The 22,659-nt window shown below is 47.7% G+C and overlaps 1 protein-coding gene across 1 annotated transcript; it reads right to left on the reverse strand.

The window, feature by feature from the left end:
• Positions 1-241: 241 nt before the first annotated feature.
• Arsh (arylsulfatase family member H) lies at positions 242-22,362 on the reverse strand. Its single transcript, XM_015505224.2, has 11 exons — positions 22,333-22,362; positions 15,810-15,850; positions 12,231-12,380; positions 10,860-10,981; positions 8,606-8,731; positions 7,851-8,274; positions 6,589-6,725; positions 5,204-5,338; positions 3,565-3,727; positions 2,399-2,520; positions 242-1,538 (listed from the first exon to the last, which is right to left on the reverse strand). Exons 2-11 carry the CDS (start codon positions 15,830-15,832, stop codon positions 1,171-1,173), a joined length of 1,770 nt encoding a protein of 589 aa, XP_015360710.2. The 5' UTR covers positions 15,833-15,850; positions 22,333-22,362; the 3' UTR covers positions 242-1,170.
• Positions 22,363-22,659: the final 297 nt, after the last annotated feature.

The following is a 22,659-nucleotide window of genomic DNA, read 5'->3' on the forward strand; positions in this document are numbered from 1 at the left end:
CATTTGTTCCTCTGACTTGATGATACCTGTCTTTTGTGGTCTGTGCTTAACGGTGCCTCGAGCTGCGGCTCTATTCTGCTTTATCTGTTTGGAATGACCCCCGGGGCGTGCACCTGCCTTCCCTGAAAATCGAGCATGACCATTTCCCTGTTTTCCTTTGAAGATGGTGTCTCCTCTTCTGTCCCCCAAGAACCCCCCGGGGACAGCCCTGGATGCCACTTAACACCAACGACATCAGTCATGGTATTTATTGGTGATGATCTTTTGCAGCAGGTGACTCCCACAAAGTCACCTGTACAAGGCTCACGGCTAATCTTTGAGGTTAGGACGGAGTCCTCCCCGTTACACACGCATGTGAGCACACACACACGCAATGAAGAAGGCAAAGAAAGTTCTGCCCCGTCGCAGGGTTGGCAGAGGGACAGGCATCTTGCCTCAGAACCAGGTCCTTGTCCATGAGGAAGACAAAGAAAGAAGAAGAAAGGAAAGAACAACAAGGTTTGCAAACTGACTTCAGCAGGATGCCCAGGCTCCATGGAGACCCCCCTGGGGACATGAAATGACTCTGATTTATTAGGTGCAAGGAGGGGTTACTCAGTGGACCCCCTCCCAATAGTGGCACAGAATCCACGTTCCTGTCTGTAGGCTCCCAACACAACTTGAAGGGGAGCTAAAGGCTGGGGATTGGAACAAGGTGGTGGCCTCCATTTTGATCCAAAATGGTAGACCCACTCAGGCATGTGGTGTGGCTTGGATCTGGAATGTTCCCCTATGACTCCTGAGCTCCTCAGTGGGTGAATCCATTGATGGGTTCACACCTGAATGGACCATTGAAAGATGGTGGGAATTGTAGGCGGTGGGACCTATTGGGACAAAATAAGACAATGGAAAGTGGCCATGGGGACTATATCCTGTCCCTGGCTCCTCTCTCTCTGGTACCAGGCTGCCCTGTCCTGAGCTGCTCTCCTCCTCCAGGCCCTGCCACCATTTTGTTCTGCCTCCTATTGGGCCAGAGCCATGGAGTTGGCCAACCATGGACTGAACCTTCAAAACCATGAGTCCCCAGTGAATCTTTCCCAGCTAAGTTGACTTTTCTCAGGTGTTTTGTCACAGTAATGGAAATCTGACTGACACAGCATGTCTGTGGTGGGTAACTAGTGACCCCACTGCTCACGGAGCGGTGGGCAGGATGTCACTTTCTTTGTCACAGCCACAGAAGGGGAAGGTCCCGCAGCACGGCTGCAGCCACGGTTTCCAAATGGTGTGGAACACAGATAACTGTCGAGGGACAGGCGTCAGGGACCCACGGTGCTCCTTTATGGCGGCCTCGATCTTCTTGATGACGGAGTCGAACAAGGCTTCATTGTCGGAAGTAAGTGGTTGGGACTCAGAAGGGTCTCTGGAGATGTCGAAGAGGAGCGGTGGGTCATGGTGGGTCACGTCCCCAGAACAGGAACACATGGCGCTTCCGTAGCAGGCGCCGGATCCCTCGGGGTGGAAGTTGGGCGTCACATAATGGGCCTTCCACACAGTACCGCCTGAAAAAGACATCTCCAGTGTGACATGGCGTTTGTGATGGGTTACAGGTGGCTTCTGGGAAAATATGTATCTCCATTTTCCAATCTTTTCTTGGTGCATTATAATTGTGAATAACCCTGGGATGCATTGATTCAGATTTGTACATGAACTCAACATGATTTGGTGAGTTTAATTTCCCAATACCGCCCCTCTTCCCTCTCCCTGTGCCATTTCCTGGACTCTACTGGTCTTTCTTCCATTTTTATGAGATTCTCTCTTTTTTCCTCTCTAACTTCCACATACATAAGAAAACATAAGACTTGATGAGTCTGGGTTATTTCACTCAGCAGGATGGTCTCTAGTTGCATCCATTTTCTTGTAAATTCCATAATGTCATTTTTTATGGCTGCGTAATACTCCATTGTCCACATTCTCTTGATCCATCCATTTGCTGATGGACACCTCTGGGGGTCCTGTGCTTCGGCTACTATGAACCATGCTTCTCTAAACACGGGTTTGCACATACCCAGGATCAACCAAAATGCATGATCTTGGTTCACTTTGGATAAATCCCAAGGAGTGGAACAGCCCGGTCATCTGGCAGCTCCAAGCCGGGGCCTTTGAGCAACCTCCACTCCTGGTGGCCACCATGATCATGGAGATGCCAACCCCAAATGGCACCTGGATCTGCTGGGGCGTGAGCCCCGTGGAGAATTATCTAAAGCCAACGCCGCTGTCAGAACTGAGATGGTCAGAAGTCCAGGGGCGGAGTCCACCCTTCTTCCCTCCCTCCATCTCCCCCTCCTCCTTCCTTCCCAGGTTAGAAAGGCAGAGACCATCCCTTCTCCCACTTCCCGGTGTCCACGGTCTCCGTACTCACAATCCTTCTGGTGCCACCGGACGGTGTGCAGGTAGGTGCCGCAGTAGTGGAAGAGGAACTCGTGGTCTGAGTGGGCCACCCTGCCCTCCAGGAGGGGCATGAGGTTACGGCCGTCAATCACCCTTAGGAGAGAAGGGCACGGGGGAAGTGGGTGAGCCGGGCGCTGGGTACCAGCAGGAGCCGAGGAGGAGACTCTTGGGACTCAGGTCCCGGGTTGGAAGAGATGGATCACGGAAATGTCCTGCAGCCCAGGAAAAGCTCCAAGCTGACCCCAGCCCAGTTTCCATCATTTACTACGCGGACGATTCAATAAACGCACCTTTTATTCATCCAGAGACATATTGAGCAAGCGGAAGCTGCCTTTTAAATGTGGTGGATGCTAAATATAATGCCCAAGTCCCTTTCATGACATGGGGTACTCGCTCCCTGTGATCCTATACATCTTAGATCTTCATGAGATGACCGATTACACTTAACGCAATGGCTTATCTGTACGTTTATTTATTTATAGTTATCAGCATTTTCATAAATGATAGAAAATAGTTGAGAAATTCTATTGTACAGGGAATAATGTCAAGAAAAAAAAATTCTGTGCACGTTCAGTGCAGACGTAAATGATTCCCCAATGGATTGATGGTTGGTCCAATCTGCAGACGGGGAATCCACTGATAGTAAGGGACCTTGGTGGCCTGGGAGCTATGAAGGTTGTCAACATGCATCAGGGTTGGATCCTAGTTCTGAGGGCGACCCAGCACGTGCACATAAGGATATAAGTCAGATGAAAGGATCAAGACAATGTGGGATCTGTAGAGTGGAATATTACACAGCCATAAAGAAGGATGGAAATATGGTATTTGCCCATCAATAGGGGAACTGGAGAACATCACGCTGAGTGAAATAAGCCACACTGGGCAAGTCAAAGGCTGGATGTTTTCTCTCATATGCAGAAGCTAGAGCAGCCTAAGGGGAAACTGTGTAAGTGGAGGGGGATTCTATAAAAATGGAAAGGGGTAAGATGGTCATTTATAGGAAAGCGGACATTAAGACATGTTCCAACATACTGCACCACATGCCCAGCAGGGAGGGAGCTGGGTCCCCACAGGAAGCAGTACCCCCCACATGCCTCCAAACACATCCCTCCCCGTGAGCAGGGTCTGTTTTCCTACCTGTCGTGGGGCAAGATCCCTCCCCCGACGTAAGACAGCGTTGGGAAAAGGTCCATCAGACTCGTGGGCTCCTCAATCACCTTCCCAGCCTGCAGCACGGTGGGCCAGCGGAAGATCCCAGGCACGCGGATGCCCCCTTCCCACCCGGCCATGCCGCTGCCACCTGCGACCAAAGATAGGGGAGGAAGATGGTTCTCTAGGGAACAGAAAGACCAGTCCAGCCGGGTGCACTGGTGCACGCCTGTCCTCCCAGCAGCTGGGGAGGCTGAGGCTGGAGGATCACCAGTTGGAGGCCAGCCTCAGCAATTTAGCAAGGCCGAAAGCAACACATGTGCAGGCTCAAGAACCACAACACTAATCAGAATAGGTGCAGATAGTTTTCCTGACTGTATACACACACACACACACACGTAGAGCCACATAATGGCATTTTGGTATTAATTCATCGTATACAGTTGGTACGTGTGTGTGTGTGTGCATTGCTTAAAAAACGGGGGGTGCATTCCTCCTGAGAAATGCATCGTAAGGCAATTTCATCTCTGTGTGAACACGGAGGGCTGTGCTCACACACACAGAGATGACTATGTGGATTAAATTAGATACACACCTATGTTTGGGGACCAGGGATTGATCCCAGGGGTGCTTAACCGCTGAGCCACATCCCCAGCCCTTTTTATTTTTTGATTTTGAGACAGAGTCTCATGGAGTTGCTGAGGCTGGCCTCTAACCTGTGATCCTCCTGCCTCAGCCTCCCGAGCCGCTGGGATGACAGGGGTGCGTCACCGCGCCCAGCTAGATGATGTAAGGTATGGAAACCCTGATACCCTAGTTTTTCCGACGTGGTGTTTTCCAAGGTAAGAAGAAAAGAGCCAACTTCGAATTCCTTTTTCAAATTGTCTTTGTGTTGGTGAAGTTTTGCGATGCCCCAGGAGCAGATGAGTTGTTGAATAAACTACCTTGGAGGGAGGTGGAAGGATCTGCTTCCCATAAAGGGCACCGGGCTACGTTTGGGGACACTTTCAGTTGTCATAGCTTGGAGTTATGCCAGAGCCCAGAGAGGCTGCTCCACCTCCTGCAGCGCACAGCTCAGCCCACCCCAGAGAACCCCCAGCCCCAGAGGCCCCCAGTGCAGAGGAGACTGCAGGACAGAGTCTCTGTCCATCATCTATCATCTGTCATCTACCTATTCTGTCTATCATCTATCATCTATCCATCCTGTCTATGTATCCTATCTATCTTTTATCATCTATCCATCCTGTCTATCAGTCTATCTCTCTCTCTGTCATGGACCCATCCTGTCTGTCCAGGTGGCTCTCACACCCTGGGTGGGGCTGCTCCTGGCTCCTGGTGTGTGGGGCCCAGAGAGGCTGCTCCACCTCCTGCAGCGCACAGCACAGCCCACCCCAGAGAGCCCCCAGTCCCAGAGGCCCACAGTGTGGACACTGGGAAGCCCTGCCGTTGGTGGCCTGTGAGGTCCCATAAATTTGCTGTCCCAAGGTTGTCACCACCCCTAACATTTTCACCTCCAGCCCTTGGAAGCCCCCCAGAGGCCGCAGCCTCATGATTGACGGGAAGGTGTCTCCAAGCAGCAGAGCCTGGGCGGTGTCCAGGGCAGAGCCGGTGTCCCCCCGGCTGTCACCTTGGTAGACGCCGTTCCAGCCGCCCAGCCGGGCCGCCCCGTCGAGTGCCTCCAGGCGGCCGCCGTTGTCGGAGGTGAAGTGCACCAGGGTGCGGTTGCTCAGTCGCTCCTGCTCCAGGGCCTCCAGGATCTTACCTGGGAGAGGTCACAAAGACGGCCGTCACAGCAGGCCATGGGCTGTCCCGGCCCTGTGCACCCCCTCAGACAGCAGGGGACCGGCCAGCGGCTGCACTGAGCGTCCTGCAGAATCCAGAAGTCACCGTCCTGGGACGGCCCTGCCCGTGCCACACAGCAGGACATGCACATCCCGCAGGTGGGAAGGCAGCCGCAGACATCTCCTGGACACAGTCCCCTAAACACTCAGGGTGTGCGCAGGACATGTGCAAAATATGTAGAGATGACACAGTGACAGGACAGGCACCTCGATATATACGGTCACCCAGGCCTACTAGAAATCGCTTTAGCCGGGCACAGCGGTGACAGATGGCTGTCATCCCAGCGGCTTGGGAGGCTGAGGAAGGAGGATCATGAGATCCAAGCCAGCCTCCACCAAAGGGAGGCCCTAAGCAACTCAGGGAGACCCTGTCTCTAAATAAAATGCAAAATAGGGCTGGGGGCGGGGCTCAGGGGTCGCGTGTCCCCAGGATTAAAGTGGATTAAACCAAAAAGGCTCCTACACAGAGGCACAAGCCCCGCCCCCCCCGTGATGATTGATTGACATGTGTCTCCTGACCCTTCCAAACCCTCCTCTCAGAGAAGGAAGGAAAATTAAACTACGAAGTCAAACATCCCTTCCAGATGCAGAACTTCCGTCCCCCGTAGATAGCGGGGGTCAGCGACCAGCACGTCACCATCCTCGCCTGACGGGATGCATCCCTTTCCTCCCCAGCCCCAGCCTCCGATTTATCACCTCCGCCATCCATACCGTGCTCCTCGCCATGACTTGGAGACACGTGGCTTTGCTTTGGGCAAATGCCCATGCTGTCCCCCACGAACGTCTGAGCCTGCCCTGTGACACTAATAGCCAAGAATTTGCTTTCCTTCCACGTCCAATAGCTCAGAAGGGTGATTTTATCCATTACGCAATTTTACTGATCTTGCAACAAATGGCTCACGAATGAGTCTTTAGTTTTTAAAATGGAAACATCTCTATGGCTGACCTCCGATGACCTGCGATGATGACCTGCGACTGTGATCTTGGAATGTATCTCACGGGCATCGTTGAACTTTGACCCAGGTTATAATTCAATGCATTGGATCAACGTATATGGGGGTCCATGATAGGACTGTCCCAGAAGCCGGACGTTACTGAAGACCACCCATCCCGAGTGGCTTTGCTGCAGCCCAGGGATCTGAGACTGAACGCCACGGGCCACGCTACTCACCCACCATCCAATCCATCTCTTCCACGTTATCCCCGTAGAGCCCGAATTTACTGTGCCCCACGAACTTCTCCTTGGTCACGAGGGGAGTGTGCACATGCAGAAAGGAGACGAAGAGGAGGAAAGGTTCTCGCTTGTGCCTGAGGGGCGGAAAGTCGGGGTAATCAGCGGCAGGAGCGAGAGCCAGTCCCAACCTGGACGCGGGACCGTGGGTGGGGAGAGCTCGTGTTGGGGGTTGGAGAAGACGTGGCTTCAAAACCTTATGAGCGAGGAAGCACAGGAAGGTTCCGAGGTGAAATGATTGAGTTATGAGAGGTGTAGCCTAACCAGTGGATTAATCCACTTGAGTTGATTCAATGTGGGCAGGTAGGGTGTGGCTGAAGGAGGTAGGTCACTAGGGGAGTCCTCTGGGGACTCTATCTTATCCCTGGATTCTCCCTGTCTCTGCTCCCTGGTGCCCTGTCCTGAGCTGCTCTCCTCCTCCAGGCCCTGCCGCCATCTTGTTCTGCTCCCCTTGGGCCAGAGCCATGGATTTGGCCAGCCAGGGACTGAATCTTGGAAATCATGAGCCCCAGGTCAACTTTTCCTCCTCTACATTGTGTTTGTGAGGTCTTTGGGTCACTGTGACCAAAAAGGTGCTAAAACACCCGTCTTCTTTTATTCCCTGGTAACACAGGTCTCAATATTGAACGGGTTGTTGAATATCTGAACTCTTCTGGCTGTCTCTGAACGGAATATGGTTTTTAGATACCAATACATCTGGAGCATCTGGGTGAATAAGTACCAACTGAGGGCGAACAGGGGCACATAAATAAATATACGACATGACATTTATAGAAACGACTCTTTTTTCATTTCTTCCTCTTCCTGCTTCATGATGCCTGGAACATACACTTAGCTCGTAAGGAACCTAAACATCTTAAAACTAGGGTCCCTCCCCAGCAGCTGACGGATAGAGATGTCTTCCTCCATCTGTCTCTAAGGAAAAGCAAAAGCAAGACCCACCGTGAATTTCAATGTATCTGCACACCCGTCCCCACGGAGGGGATCTGCATTAAAATACTCTCACCCCAGTGTTATGGACAAGAGCAGGGGAGGAAATGGCATGCAAAAATGGCAGGAAACTTAACTCTGTTTTTTTTTTTTCTATCCAAGGAGAAATTTAAGAATATCTAAAATGTCACCCTGAAAAGATTTGTCACATCGAGACACACACAGATGCAAAGGCAGTGAAGTTTTTAGAGCCCCCAGGACTGGACCCAGACCTGTCAATAAAGGCGAGAGCTTCCTTCAACATGAGCACGGAGACCCGCTCCTCCCTCATGGGCTGCTGGACGATCTCGTGGTTCCTCATCAGGATGCAGTTCCAGCGCCGGACGAACCCGTAACTGGAGTACCAGGAAACGAAAAAGAGGAGAGCCACAAGGGCAGACAGGACAATGACGCTCCACGGGACTGAGAACCAGCCGGCCAGGTTGGGCAGCAGGAGCAGGACGGGCACCAGGCTGAGGACCAAGGTGGAGATCCACAGCCGGATGCGCAGCCAGCGGTGCAGCTCCGGGGTCTTGGATGCCTGACAATCGCTCAGGAGCCCAAAGGGCATCCCGTAGAAGTAGTCGAACCCGTGGTTGAGGGGGTGGTGGCAGTGGTCATCCCGAGAGGCGCAGCTCAAACCCTGATGCCACTTCCCTGGAAGGAGAAGAAAAGTCCACCCATCACAGTGTCCACCATGACCACCCTGGGGGAGGATGTTAACCGTCGCTTTTGGACTCTAATCATGGTGGACACCTCTTGGTATCCCTGGTGACCTTCTGAGGATGCCATCACCCCTTCGTCTGTCTCATTGCAAAGTGGCCAAAATTCTACAGGAGGAATTTCTCCCCAAGAGCCGCTCATCAAGGGAATCCATCATGAGCGCAGGATTCCCTTGATATAATCCTTCAATTATGTCACTTGCACTACTTTACGGGTCCCATCCGTCTTCTATTTTTTATTATTCATTCATTTTACAGGGACCTACCTATGAGTCCCGTGCGGTATCCCCGATGCTGCAGCAACTTGGCCAAGGTCGTCTCGTTGGTGGGCAGCCCGCCAGACCCACCAAGCCAGGTGAGGCCACGGTTCAGACTATTGGATGAAACCATTCCTAAATTCATAAAAATTAACAGATGAGCATCACAGTCAATCTTTCTGTTATCATCTTTGCTAAATACCAGGGTTCACCCTGACACGTTCCAAATTCTCCCATCCTGCACCCCAACAATGTCCTTTGGTCCCATGTTTTCCTCTACTTTTTATAGCTGCAGAAGCAACCCTATGTGTCTCCGTGTGACTGGGTCCAGAGAGCCCCATGGGTGCCAAAACCCACCAATGCTGTTGCTTGTAAAAGAAGACTCAGCTTTTGCATAGCAATGCACATCCTTACATATGCTCTAAATCCATGCTCGATTATTTATAATACCTAATGCAAATGGTGTGCAAAGAGTTATCACACACTATTTTTTCAAGAGTAACAAGAAAAAGTCCATACATTTTTAGCATACAAATAATATTATTTTAAAATAAATCATCCATCCATGGTTGATTCAAGCTATAGATATGGGTCCTCCTCCCACTTGATTGGCATTCCTTTAAAACCCGGGTTCTCAGATTACATCAATAGAGGACATCCGTTATGTCTGAATTTCACATTGAGAATGCATGACTATTTTTAGCATCAACATGTACCAAACACTTAGGGTTCCTCCTAAGATGATTGTTTCACTGTGACCACAGGACGTGACAAGAAAAAAAAATAAGAGGAAGAAAGTTTATCTTTGGCTCATGAGTCAGTCCCTGGTGGCTGACTCCATGGCTCTGGCCCAAGGGGAGGCAGGACAAAATGGCGGAAGGGCCTGGAGGAGGAGAGCAGCTCAGGACAGGGCTGCTGACCTTGAACTTGATTTCTGGACTTCAACTTGCCCAGAGAGGGAAACCGCTCATCTACATCTCTTCTCCTGAAGTAAATTTGTGCCTTCAACTTCAGAACTAGGGAGCAACAGACCTGGGGACCTCAGTAATTTCAGCATGTGGAACAGACATTCCAACGTCAAACTGCTTCAACCCATGTCAACCAAGCCCAGCATAACCCAGCGCCATGTTCAGTTAACTACCTGAATGAAATATTCTGACTCTCATCTTTGAAGCCACAATCTGGGGACACAGCTTCAAGTAGACAATGTCCCAATTTACCATAAGATGTCCCTCCTACCAAACTCTGAGTTATTGCTTAGGTATGAGGTGTCCCTCAAAAGCTTTTGTGGGAGACCGTGCAAGAAAGTTCAGAGGTGAAATCATTTGATTATGAAGGCCGTAACCTACTCAATGGATTAATCCACTTGAATGGACTCATTGGGTGGTGACTGCAGCAGGTGGGGTGTGGCTGGAGGAGGCACAGTCCCTGGGCTGTGCCTTTGCGGTCTCTATCCTGTCCCTGGTGAGCAGAGCTCTCTCTGCTCCCTGGTGCCCTGTCCTGAGCTGCTCTCCTCCTCCAGGCCCTGCCGCCATTTTGTTTTGCCTCCCCTTGGGCCAGAGCCATGGAATCAGCCAACCATGGACTGACTCATGAGCCAAAAATAAACTTTAATTCCTCTATTTTTTTCTTGTCACGTCCTTTGGTCCTTTTGGTCATCTTAGGAGGAAGCCTTCTCATTTCTGTCCCTGGCCCACTCAGCCCTCCTTAGAGTCCCATTAGATTCCTCTCTAGAAACCATCAGGTTCCCATCCCTCAAAGCTCAAATCCAACCTTGTGATGTGATTGATGGTCTACCTGGCTCCCCACATGGCTGCCTTGTCACAAGGACTGAAGAGGAAGGGAAAGAGAATGCAGAGACACTTCAGGGGTAATTCTGGGACAGCATCTCTACAGAGGTATTTAAAGATAGAACTATTAGGCAGGTGTGGTGGTGTACACCTGTAATTCCAGTGACTCTGGAGGCCGAGGCAGGAGGATTGCAAGTTGGAGGCCAGCCTCAGCAATTTACCGTGGCCCAAATAATCTTAGTGAGACCCTGTCTCTAAATAAAAATTGAAAAGGGCTGGGGATGTGGCTCAGTGGTAGAGTCCTTGCCTAGCATGCGGGAGGTTCTGGGTGTAATCTCCAACCCTACAAAAGAAAATTTAAATAATTATTAGAAGAAAAGAAGGAGGAGGAGGGAGGAAATAAGTAAGGATGGAAGGAAAGAAGAAAAGAAATTTCCATGAGTCAAAATTCTCTTGCATTTTCCCTCTCCTACCTGATCTGATGGGGTACCGGCCAGTGAGGAAAGCCGCCCGGCTCGGGGTACAGACGGAGGCTGCTGCCAGGTGTTGGGTGAGCCTCACGCCCTCATTTGCCAGACGGTCAATGTGAGGGGTGCTGCAGGAAAATTATAGAGAATTTAGCAGGTGGGTTTCCAATCCCTCCCAAAAAAGGATTGAGATTCAAAGTTGTTCTCTTTTGGGGTTGAGATGACTATTTCTGGCCAATTTAAAATACACCCTTCTATCTATCTGATACCTTGATCTATCTGCTGCGTTAGATGGTTTGGTAGTTACAAGCAGACAGAGAACAGAGTAGAGTTCAGTCTTTATCTGCAGTTTGGGGTTGTGACGTTTCTCATACCCATGGTCCACCCTGGTCCAAAAATATGAGGTGGACAATTCTAGAAATAAACAGTTACTTTTAAATTGCACACTGTTCTGAAAACCACGATGTATTCTTGAGCCATCCTGCCAGGGACATGTATTATCCCTTTGTTCAGTGTATCCACCCTGTATATTCTACCCTCCTGCTACAGTAGGGGAAAAAATTAGCATATATAGGATTCAGTACTCTCCAAAGTTTGAGAAATTGACTTGGGATCTTGGAATAGATCCTTGAAAATAAGGGGGGGGGTCTACCAACTCTGTGGGCAAAACTATTAGTGGATAACAATACCGTTCCCTGGGTATAACTTATTTTGAGTCTGCGTTTAGGTGCATTTCAATAGAAAAGTGAGTTCATTTGTTGGTATTACTATCCTAAAATTAACAAGGAACTTAGATGAAGCAAAATTTTAATGGGTTTCTTGTAGAAAAAACCAGCCTCTTTAATAGCTAAATTGTAACAGTATGGAATTTATTTCCCATTCTGTTGAATGTTTTCAAGTCTCCAAAATCAATACAAAACTTTGTGTAAATCTGTAATGATTACAGATTTTTAAAAAAAGGAGAGAGAAAAATTTTAAGTTTGAAAAAGCAGCTAGAAGCCTATCCAGTCACAATCTCATATGAACTTGAGCATGTTACTTTCACAATCCCACAGACACATCTGAGGTTTTTCTGGGCATTTCCTGTGAGTAGAGACGAAATGTAGGAAGCTCCGACATCGTCTCTGAAATGGACAAAGCTTGAGGACATGAGACTCAGTTAAACTATCCAGGTGCAAAACGACACATCGTGCATGTTGTAGTCTCCACTGTATGCTGCATGAATATCCATTTTGCATCCAGCGTCCTGGGCCACCTCTGCTATCCCCCCACCCCTGATATACTGATGTTGGACTCTGGCATTCCCATGATGGCAGAGACGTGGGTTGGGTCACGGGCTCCGACACAGCAGGCGGACATCCCACAAGGCATCTTTACCTCACGGTGTTATTACCGTAGCAGCCCAGGTCACCCAAACCAAGGTCGTCCGCCATCAGCAGGACGATATTGGGCCTGGAGTTCCATGTCACAAATGTCCCATTCAGGCCACCAAGCAGACAGCATAGGGGCATCCACAGCCAGTGCTTCCTGAAAACATTTTTTTTGGTGGGGGGGGGGGAGAAAAAATAAAAAGGAAGAAAAATTAATGTGTGCATTTTAGATGATTTATTGGTTCTCATTATAGGATATATCTGGGTAACTTATTGTAAAGTCAGTATTTTTTTAAGTAGTCATGTTCTGTGTTAATATCGTACCACATGTGAGCAATTTAAGTGAGGTCTTGCCGGGCGCGGTGACACACACCTGTAATCCCAGCAGCTCCGGAGGCTAAGGCAGGAGGATCACAAGTTGGAGGCCAGCCTCAGCCAAAACGAGGCCCTAAGCAACTCAGTGAGACCCTGTCTCTAAATAAAATGCAAAATAGGTCTGGGGATGGGGCTCAGGGGTCGAGGGCTCCTGAGTTCAGTCCCCAGTACCCTTTGGCACAAAAGTGAGAGACAGGGTGGGGAGGGAGGGAGGAAGGGAGAGAGGAAGAAGGAAGGAATAAAAATTAGTTTGCCTTGTCTTAAAATTGCATATGCAAAGGATTGTATGGTCTATTCATTTCTTGGGTTCTTGATTTTGTTGGTTTTTTTTTTTTTTTTTTTTGCCCTTTGGCTGTAATAAATTGTCATTGACAGCACAACTCTAGGCTTGAGTCCTGAATGTCCCACAGAGGAGAGCCAGACCTGGAGGTGTTTGGCAGCACAGCCAGAAACAAAATCTCACAAAATATGATACCTGCAGAGGGTGAGCTCACAGGTAAAGAAAAAAGTTGGAAGGGAAATATTTCCATGAGCAGGTGGAGATGTGAAGATAGGTAGGTACATGAGAGAGAGAGATGGATGGATGATGGAGATACATAGATGATCAATACACAGATGGTAGAGATGATAGGTGGATGGACGGATGGATAGATAGGTGGACAGATAGAGCAAATGCAAGGAAGGATGGATACATACCTAGATAAGAGAGATGATGGATGGACAGATGATGGATGGTGGATGGATATGTACATATTATAGATGCAGAGAGAATTAGCTGCTAAACACATAGATATGACATAGAGGCATAGATAGAGGTGATAGGTACATGGATATGTGATAGATTCATGATAGATGGTAGACAGATGGTGGATACTTAGATACACGGATAAATGGGTGGATGATAGAGATAGATGCACAGATACATCAATGGATAACAGATGCCTAGATAGATAAATAGATGATAGCAATAGACAGAGAGATACATAGATACATGGATAATAGAGATAGGTACAGTTCATGGACGGATGGAGAGATGGATGGATGGATGGATGGATGGGAGGATGGATAGAGTTCATGGATGGATGGAGAGATTAATGGATGATGGATGGGTGGGTGAATGGATGGATAAATAGAGAGATAACAGAGATAAAGTTTATGGATGGATGGAGACATGGATGAATGGATGGGTAGATGGATGGATAGATATGATGGATGGAAGATAGGTGGAGAGAGAGAGAGAGTTAATGGATGGATGGATGTGTGGATGAATAGATAAATAAGATAGATGGAAGATGGATGGATGGATAGAGTTCATGGATGAATGGGGAGATAGATGGATGCATGGGTGAATGGATGGATAGATAAATAAGATGGATGGATAAATAGATAAATAGATGGATACATGGATGATAGATACATAGATAGATACATAATAGAGATAGATAGACTATAGATAGATAGATAGATAGATAGATAGATAGATAGATAATAGGATAGAGTTTATGGATGGATGAAGAGATGGATGGATGTATGGGTGGATGGATGGATAGATAAGATGGATGGTTCATGGATGGATGGAGAGATGGATGGTGGGTGGATGGATAGATAATATGGATAGAAGATGGATGGAAGATGGATGGATAGATAGATATAGTTCATGGATGAATGGAGAGATCTATGTATGGATGGATGGATGGATGGATGAATGGATGGATAAATAGATAACATGGATGGATAAATAGATAAATAGATGGATACATGGATGATAGATACATAGATACATAATAGAGATGGATAGATTTGGATAGATAGATAATAGACATAGAGTTTATGGATGGATGAAAGAGATGGATAGATAGATAGACTGACTTCATGGATGGATGGAGAGATGGATGGATGGGTAGATGGATAGATATGTAAGATGGATGTAAGATGGATGGATGGATAGATAGAGTTCATGGATGGATGGAGAGATCCATGTATGTATGTATGGATAGAAAGACAGATAAGATGGATGGATAAACAGATAAATAGATGGATACATGGACGATAGATACATAGATAGATGCATAATAGATATGGATAGATTATAGATAGATAGATAATAGAGATAAAGTTTATGGATGGATGGAGAGATGGATGGATGGATGGGTGGATAGATAGACAAGATGGATGGAAGATGGATGAATGAATAGATGAATGCATGGATAGATAGATAGATAGATAGACTGATTTCATGGATAGATGGAGAGGTGGATGAATGGGTAGATGGATAGAGGATGGATGGATGGAGATAGAGTTCATGGATGGATGGAGAGATCAATGTATGGATGGATGTATGAATGTATATATGGATGGATAGATAAGATGGATGGATAAACAGATAAATAGATGGATACATGGAAGATAGATACATAGATAGATGCATAATAGGGATGGATAGATATAGACAGAGTTTATGGATGGATGAGAGATGGATGGGTGGATGGATACATAAGATGGATGGATAAATAGATAACATGGATGGATAAATAGATGGATACATGGATGATAGATACATAGATCCATAGATGGATACATAATAGAGATGGATAGATTTGGGTAGATAGATAATAGACATAGAGTTTATGGATGGATAAAAGATAGATGGATAGATAGATAAACTGACTTCATGGATGGATGGAGAGACGGATGGATGGGTAGATGGATGGATGGATAGATAGAATTCATGGATGGATGGAGAGATCTATGTATGTATGGATGGATGCATGGATAGACAGATAAGATAAATGGATAAATAGATACATGGACGATAGATACATAGATGCATGGATAATAGAGATGGATGGATAGATGGATAGATAGAGAATCAATAGATGGACAGACGGACAGTAGCTGCACAGATGGATGGATACATAGATAATACAGGTAGAACAGACAGACAGACCAGACTACTGCAGAAACCTTAATGCCCCAGTCCACAAGGACACGTCAATCATGAACCGCGTGACTTTAAATAGAGTCGCAATTCCAGGAGGCCCAGCTTGAGGAGCGCAGGAGGACAGTGGCCGGGCACAACCCCATGGGGAGATTCTGAGCACCCTTCTCCGAGACCAAGAGCAGGAAGACTCGGGCAGGACGGGGCCTCCCTGGGGAGGAAGCCTTCCCTGTGGACCCAGGAAATGACCCCTGTGCAAGGTGGGTGACTCACCAGCCGTAGAGTGGCCGTCCCATGGCTCCTGATTCTGTGACCTACGGAAGAGAAGACGTTGAGAGCATCCAGAGAGCAAAGCCTTCCTCGGCCCCTGGGAGGCAATGGTCCAGCAAGCCCTGGATTGCTATCCATAATGGCAAACATGTGACCTCAGGCTAACTGGAGCTCGCGGGGGTCTATGGAGAGCGAGGTAGTTCCAAAGGCCGACTTCCAAAACACTTTGCAGACTGACCTCCCCAACCCTTCTGGGTTGGAGTCATACAATAATTTTCCCCTGACCTCACTTTTCCGTGGTGCTCGGCTAAGTGACATTTTCTTCCTCCACAGGGCATCAACATGTCCTGCTCAACATGAAAATTCTGTAGCCAGGGGAGGCTTGCGTTTGCAGCTTCTTGGAGGCTGAGTTGATTGTGCATGGGAAGAGAGGTTTCCCCAAACTAGACGTGACCCCATGTTCAGAATCCAAAGACTGGCGTCATCTGGGATCCGATTTCCAGGGCGCTCCGGTGACTCCAAGTTGGTGAGCTGGCGGAGGCTGAGAAGACCCCGCAGGACAGACAGCAGGTGATGCACCTCAGCAGCACCACCACCCTGTGGTTTATGGGGCTTTCTAATCCCCGAGGCTCCTCCATACATTTATTCCTATTTTGTCCCAATAATACATCACCCTGTTGGCTTCCAAGGGCAAAGGATCAATGGCCAATTTTCGGAAAGAAGAAACCAATGACTCTGGAGATTTGAAGACCTCACCGTCTCTTGAATAAGGCTGCCATCGCACAGGAGGGTTTCAAAACGGGGACCTCGTTTGAGGAGGACCCCATTCATCCCAGGCTGAATATTATGGGTCTTTTTGTATTAGACCTGACCTCATTGAAACCACTACTTAAAAAAAAAAAAAAATTCACACTGTGACCAGGCTCAGAGGTGCATCCACTGTGATCCCAGCGGCGTGGGAGGCTGAGGCAGGAGGATCAAATTTGGAGGCCAGCCTCAGCCACTGAGTGAGGCCCTAAGCAACTCAGCAAGACCCTGTCTTTAAATAAAAAATAAAAAGGGCTGGGGATGTGGCTCAGTGGTCAAGCACCCCCTGGGTTCCATCCCTGATACCACAAAGAAGAAAAAAGAAAACACTAATTTTCTATGTCTCTATTTCATTGTGCAACAGATTAGAAAAATTCAGATAAATCCACAGCAAATAAATCTAGAGTTTCCCAAGACGTTAGGGGACAGAGACAGAAACACTCGTGAACACACAGGAGGTTTTTTAGAATTTGCTAATGCAACTTGAGCATGCATTATCCCAAATGCCTGGGATCAGAAAAAAAAATCTATTTTTTTTTTTTAAATAGTGCAATACATTCATGTATCACCTGGGATGTCTGCAGAGCACGACCCGAGGCTGAGCACAAAAATGCCTTTACATTTCCCCATCCCAGAGAGCCTGGAGGTATTTTATACGATATTTCTTAGGGTGTCTGCATTTTGACCGAGACTCATTACAGGAAGTCGGGTGTGGAACTTTCCGCTTCTGCTGTTAATGTTGGGTCTCAAAAGGTGTCGGCTTTGGGATCAGGTGGGGTTCCAGATTGTTGCATTGGCAACGCTCGACTTGCAGCCACTTTCTCCCTAACTTTGGAAATATTTCTCCAACCCGTGATCGGGAAGAACCACTGTGGACGTCCCTAGCCACCAGCACAAAGCTCTCCGTGACTGGCAAGGAAGCAGAGCTATTTTTTCACATTTTTTTTGCATGTTTTTTTCTAGTTTTACGTAACCGTGGGATGCATTGTGACCCGGCCACGGTGGGGAAAGGGGTCAAGGTGCCATTTGTGGAGAGCGCCGTGGAGCAGAAGAGAATGGACCCTTTCCATCCCAGAAGGACCCCCTGGGAGTGTAACTGGGGAAAAGGTCGCTAAGACAAGGGCGTTTCAAGGACACCATTCAGTAGAACAAACCCAGGGCAGACCACCGTGATGGGGACGAGAGAGGAAGGGTGGGAATCCATGGGACCAAATCCAGGTTCCATTTGGACGCGGGTGAGCATGGAGAGGACAGGTGATCATTCCCAAAGACCAAGGAAGAGATTGGCAGGCGCAAGGACCTGGTCGTGACCTCCAAACGAAGGAAGACGGGTGGATCCCACATGATGGAGCGTGTCACCAACTCTGGATGACAGGAGACGAGGCCACCCCCCCCCCAGGACATGGGGAATCCAGGGGATGGAGAAGAGTGTCCCATGATGGCGTCAGGGGACATTTGGGCATGTCCGCCAGCAAGGGACAGGGGAAGGTGTTCTTGCACAAGCACAAGGGCTCAACGAGGGCTGGCCCAGAAGTGGACGTCCCCAGCGAGGTCGAAGTCCCTCTGACAAATAAAGGAACGAGTGGCCGGAATGATGGGCTTAGTGACCTCTTCCACTATGGCTGGGGGACACCCTGGGCCCCGGGACGTCAGGGAGTGACCGCGTTTGGAGCTGGATCTTTAAAAGGATAATTGAGGTCCACTGAGGTCACCAGGGTGGCCCTGATGCAACAGGACCGGGGCACTTATAAAAAGAGGAGATGAGGACAGACGCACACAGAGGGACGCCCCGGGAGGACACGGGGAGAAGACAGCGGCTGCCAGCCCAGGAGAGAGGCCTCGGGAGGAGCCCGCCCTGCCCAGCCTGGACCTCGCACCTCCAGCCTCCAGGACTGGGAAGGAATAAATATCTGTTGCTTCCAGAAGCCAGTTTAGGGTAATTCATTGCAGCACCCGTAGAAAGTGAATATGAATAATTGGAAATCCTTTTGCATGCCGAGAACAATCATCAGCCAGAGTCACATTGAGAGAAAAAACCAACCAACCAACAACAACAACAACAACAACAACAAAACCCTAATGCTACATTTTCTATACATAAATTAGAAAGGAGACCAAAAAGATACCAGTGATCAAGGAGTCCCTAAACATAGACATAACCCCAGCAAGCACAGAAAATGAAATTTAAGGGTGATGAGATAGTGTGCCTTCCTATGCAAAGAGCAATCGTTTTTAAATTTGGAAGTTGCATAAGTTGCCGCTAAATACTGTAATGCAAAAGAGACAGTCACCAAAAAAAAAAAAAAGCAAGTGTGTGTCGGGGATTGCGGGAGCCAGGATCAAAGATGTGGCAGGTAAGGCTGTTTTTCAGACACAGCCGAATTGAACCATCTGCTCTCCGAAGACAAGTGGGGAAAGATACTATAGGACATGAGTCTCTTGGTGTCTCTAGCATTAAAGCAGGAGAGAGCTGGATCCATTGAAAGAGGGGACACCCTTCCAAGTTCTGTGCATGAAATTTACATTTTAAAGCAAGCTTTCCTTAAAAAGCATGGGGGGGGGGTCCCCGGTATTTCTAGCGCACAGCTGTCAAAATGTCCCTTTTGCATGAACATTTTCAAAGCATGCTGCAAATTTGCAAGCAGAGGCATGCACAGCGGTTTGGAAAAGGATCTAGATGGTAAAGACAGGAGCTGCCCCTTTACCCGGAACGGTCATTTAAAGTTTAACTTAAGGGTTTGGGGTGCAGCTCAGAGGTAGAGCCCTCACCCCCAGCAACACCAAATATATGCATATAATCGAACTTTGAAAAGAAGGTTCCGATTGCATATTAATTCTCTGCTTGGTTTTTGCAAGTCTTTTATTTTATTTTATTTTTTTTTAATGCAAAAGCTGCCCCTTCCTTTCCAAAGTCAGGAATCAGTCTTGAAAACGTTCCCTGTGAAATGAGAGCGGGGTGCACATCCCGGTCTCCCAGGTGTCTTTGATGGCAAAGCCCTGTCATTCTGTAAGGCTCTGTCCCCAATCCCAGGTCAACCCTAAACTGACAATTACTTTTACGAGGTCTTTCATCTTGAGAAAAAAAAAAAAAAAACACCCCACCCCGGGGCAGGATGTGACCTCCCGATCCTCTGTGACCTCTCCATGAGGAGCGGCTGCAATTACACCCCTGCCTCGGCTGCTCCTGTGAATTCCTATGTCCTCAGATGAAGTCTGAGCTCCTCTATTTTGCCACATATTTTTTTTTAAAAAAGGTGCAATCCTATTCTAAAACATAATAATCAATAACACGGCTGATTTCCAGCAAGTATCTGAGCACCGAAAGCATCTTGTGCAAAGAGAGTCACTTTTGCACCGTGGGCATCTGGGGCTGGAGACTGTGCTGGGCAGCGCTGTGCACTGCAGGGTGTGGAGCAGCCTCTCTGGGCTCGCACACACCGGATTCCCCATTCCACCCGTATAGCAATAAATATGTCCCCAGTCATTGCCAAACAACCCCCTGGGGTCCGAGCCATCTCCTCCCTGTGTTGAGAACCCTCTGAAGTAGACGAATAGCAAAGGAAGGACGATTCCCTTCTTGGCTGATACCGAACGCTGTGCATTACGGATAGTTCCAAATCCTGACTCTCTCCTACGACCCGCTGTAGACTCAGCATGCAGGTTCTGTGATGGCACGGTGACCGCCCCATGACCAGACCCCCCAGGGGATGCCTGAAACCATCAATCACTTCAAAGCCCACACACACTATGCTGTCTTCTCTGTGCACAAAGATATGATTAAAAAAAAAAGTAATATTAACATAGGTCACATACGACAATAGCCTGCAATATGAGTGTCCTTGATTGAAACCACAGAAAGTGGATCTATGGATGAAGGGGGACTTCAGCTTTTTAAAACGTTGAAGGGTTTTAAGCTGGATGCAGTGGTGCATGCCATTAATCTTAGTGACTCAGGAGGCTGAGGTAGGAGGATTGCAAGTTGGAGGCCAGCCTCAAGGACTTAGTCAGATCCTAAGCAATTTGGTGATTCCCTGTCTCAAAATAAATAAATAAATAAATAAATAAATAAATAATAATAATAATGGCTTTTCCAATATTTCCTTGCCAAAGTTTGAGGTGCCTGCAAACTGCAAATATTAATGTGTCCAACTTTAAACACATCAACAGCACACACTTGCACAACTTAGATCACAGTATGTTGTTAGAATGTTTCTAATATATTCCTTCTGCCTTATGCGAATAGGTACACTCATACATTGTTGATGGGACTGCAAATTGGTGCAGCCAATATGGAAAGCAATATGCAGATTCTGTGGAAATCTGGGAACGGAACCACCATTTGACCCAGCCATCCCTCCCCTCAGACTATACCCAAAGAACTTAAAAACAGCAGACTACAGGGACACAGCCACATCAATGTTTATAGCAGCACAATTCACAATAGCTAAACTGTGGAGCCAACCTAGATGTCCTTCAGTGGATGAATGGATAAAAAAAATATGGCATATATACACAATGGAATATTACTCAGCATTAAAAAAGAACAAAATCATGGCATTTTCAGGTAAATGGATGGTGTTGGAGAAGATAATGCTAAGTGAAGTTGGCCAATCCCCCCAAAAAACAAATGCTGAATGTTTTCTCTGATATAAGGAGGCTGATACATAGTGGGGTAGGGAGGGGGAGCATGGGAAGATTAGATGAACCCTAGATAGGGCAGAGGGATGGAGGGGAAGGGAGGGGGCAGGGGAACAGCAAGGATGGTGGAATGTGGTGGTCGTCATTATCCAAAGAACAGGTATGAAGACTTGATTTGGGTGTCAACCTACTTTATATACAACCAGAGATATCAATAATTGTGCTGTATATGTGTAATAAAAATTATAATGCATTCTGCTGTCATTTATCTTTAAAAAATCAATTTAAAAAATTTTTTAAAAATATATGTGTGCAGAATCCATTTATTCAGAGCAGAGACATCACGCAAGATGACCTGGATTGCACCAGAATGAGCTGCAAAACCCCCGTCACAGGTTATAAAGCTATCATCTGCCAACCAAGATGGAGGGCAAGACTCTGGGTTTCCGAAGCCTTTGTCATTCCGCCACCCAACAATGCACCCCGTCCCCATGGCCTCTGATATACATGCACGGTTCTCTTGCTGAGCTTCGAATGAATGCTCTTAAACCAGATGCCACCGATTGCTACGAAATACACTTCAGCTAGAGCTGGGGACTGTCTCCAAGTCCTGCATTGATCACCCTCCAAGATGCGCCATCTTGGATTCCCATGTTCACAAGACAATGGTCCCAGGAAGACTAGCCTAGCTAAGGTAAGATACTGCTGCCATATTGGTTCCAGAGGGATTGTAAGTGAAATGTCAAGATTGACCACCTACTCAAAACCCACCATCCCCAACAAGGTGCCCAACAGCGGGGGAATGGGAAATCCGAGTCTTCCACGGCCAGCATCCCATGGATTGAGCAACCCCAAGGAACGGATTAGGGACCCAGGCAATGACATTCACGGATCTTAGAAGGGAAATAAGTCAAAAACAAGAGCTTCCACTGCAAGACCCCCTGCGTAGAAAGTTCTAGAAAATGCACAAAGAACTAGAGGTTGGTAAAACCAACCCTCTCTACTTTCCACCTCACAGGTGGTTCAAAAATGCAAACATGCCCAGCTACACAATTGCAGAGAGATCCGTGTTTTTACTTACTTGCAGCCGGTCGATCCCTGGGCTCCTACATTTGTGGACACTGGTCTTTGAGTGCCGAGCTCCTACCACGGGGCTGCGTGGCTGGAGTCTTTACTATAATTAAGTATTCACCAGGTTCCCAGGCTGGGCACTGCCACGGCACATCAATTATAATTGTAGGTTGAAACACAGCCTCCCACGACACCTGTCATTTAGGAAAGGATTCATTCAACCAGCATTCAACATACGTGCACAGTGAACGGGGTCACGAAATCAAATATGGCTCCAAGATTACGAAAAAGAATTCTGATTTTTTTTTTTTTTTTTGGTTCCAGGGATTGAACCCAG

The sequence above is a fragment of the Marmota marmota genome, unplaced genomic scaffold (assembly GCF_001458135.2).
Source record: "Marmota marmota marmota unplaced genomic scaffold, marMar, whole genome shotgun sequence".
Lineage (NCBI taxonomy): Eukaryota > Metazoa > Chordata > Mammalia > Rodentia > Sciuridae > Marmota > Marmota marmota.

What these genes read in the sequence shown, in the direction of transcription:
- Arsh (XM_015505224.2), bottom strand. Translation starts at nt 15,832, where the DNA reads ATGGGACGGCCACTCTACGGCTG. An exon ending in CCGGTACCCCATCAGATCAG is followed by an intron (nt 8,732 to 10,859) that starts GTAGGAGAGGGA and finishes TTATGAATTTAG; the next exon opens with GAATGGTTTCATCCAATAGT. An exon ending in CTGGAACGGCGTCTACCAAG is followed by an intron (nt 3,728 to 5,203) that starts GTGACAGCCGGG and finishes CTTTGGTCGCAG; the next exon opens with GTGGCAGCGGCATGGCCGGG.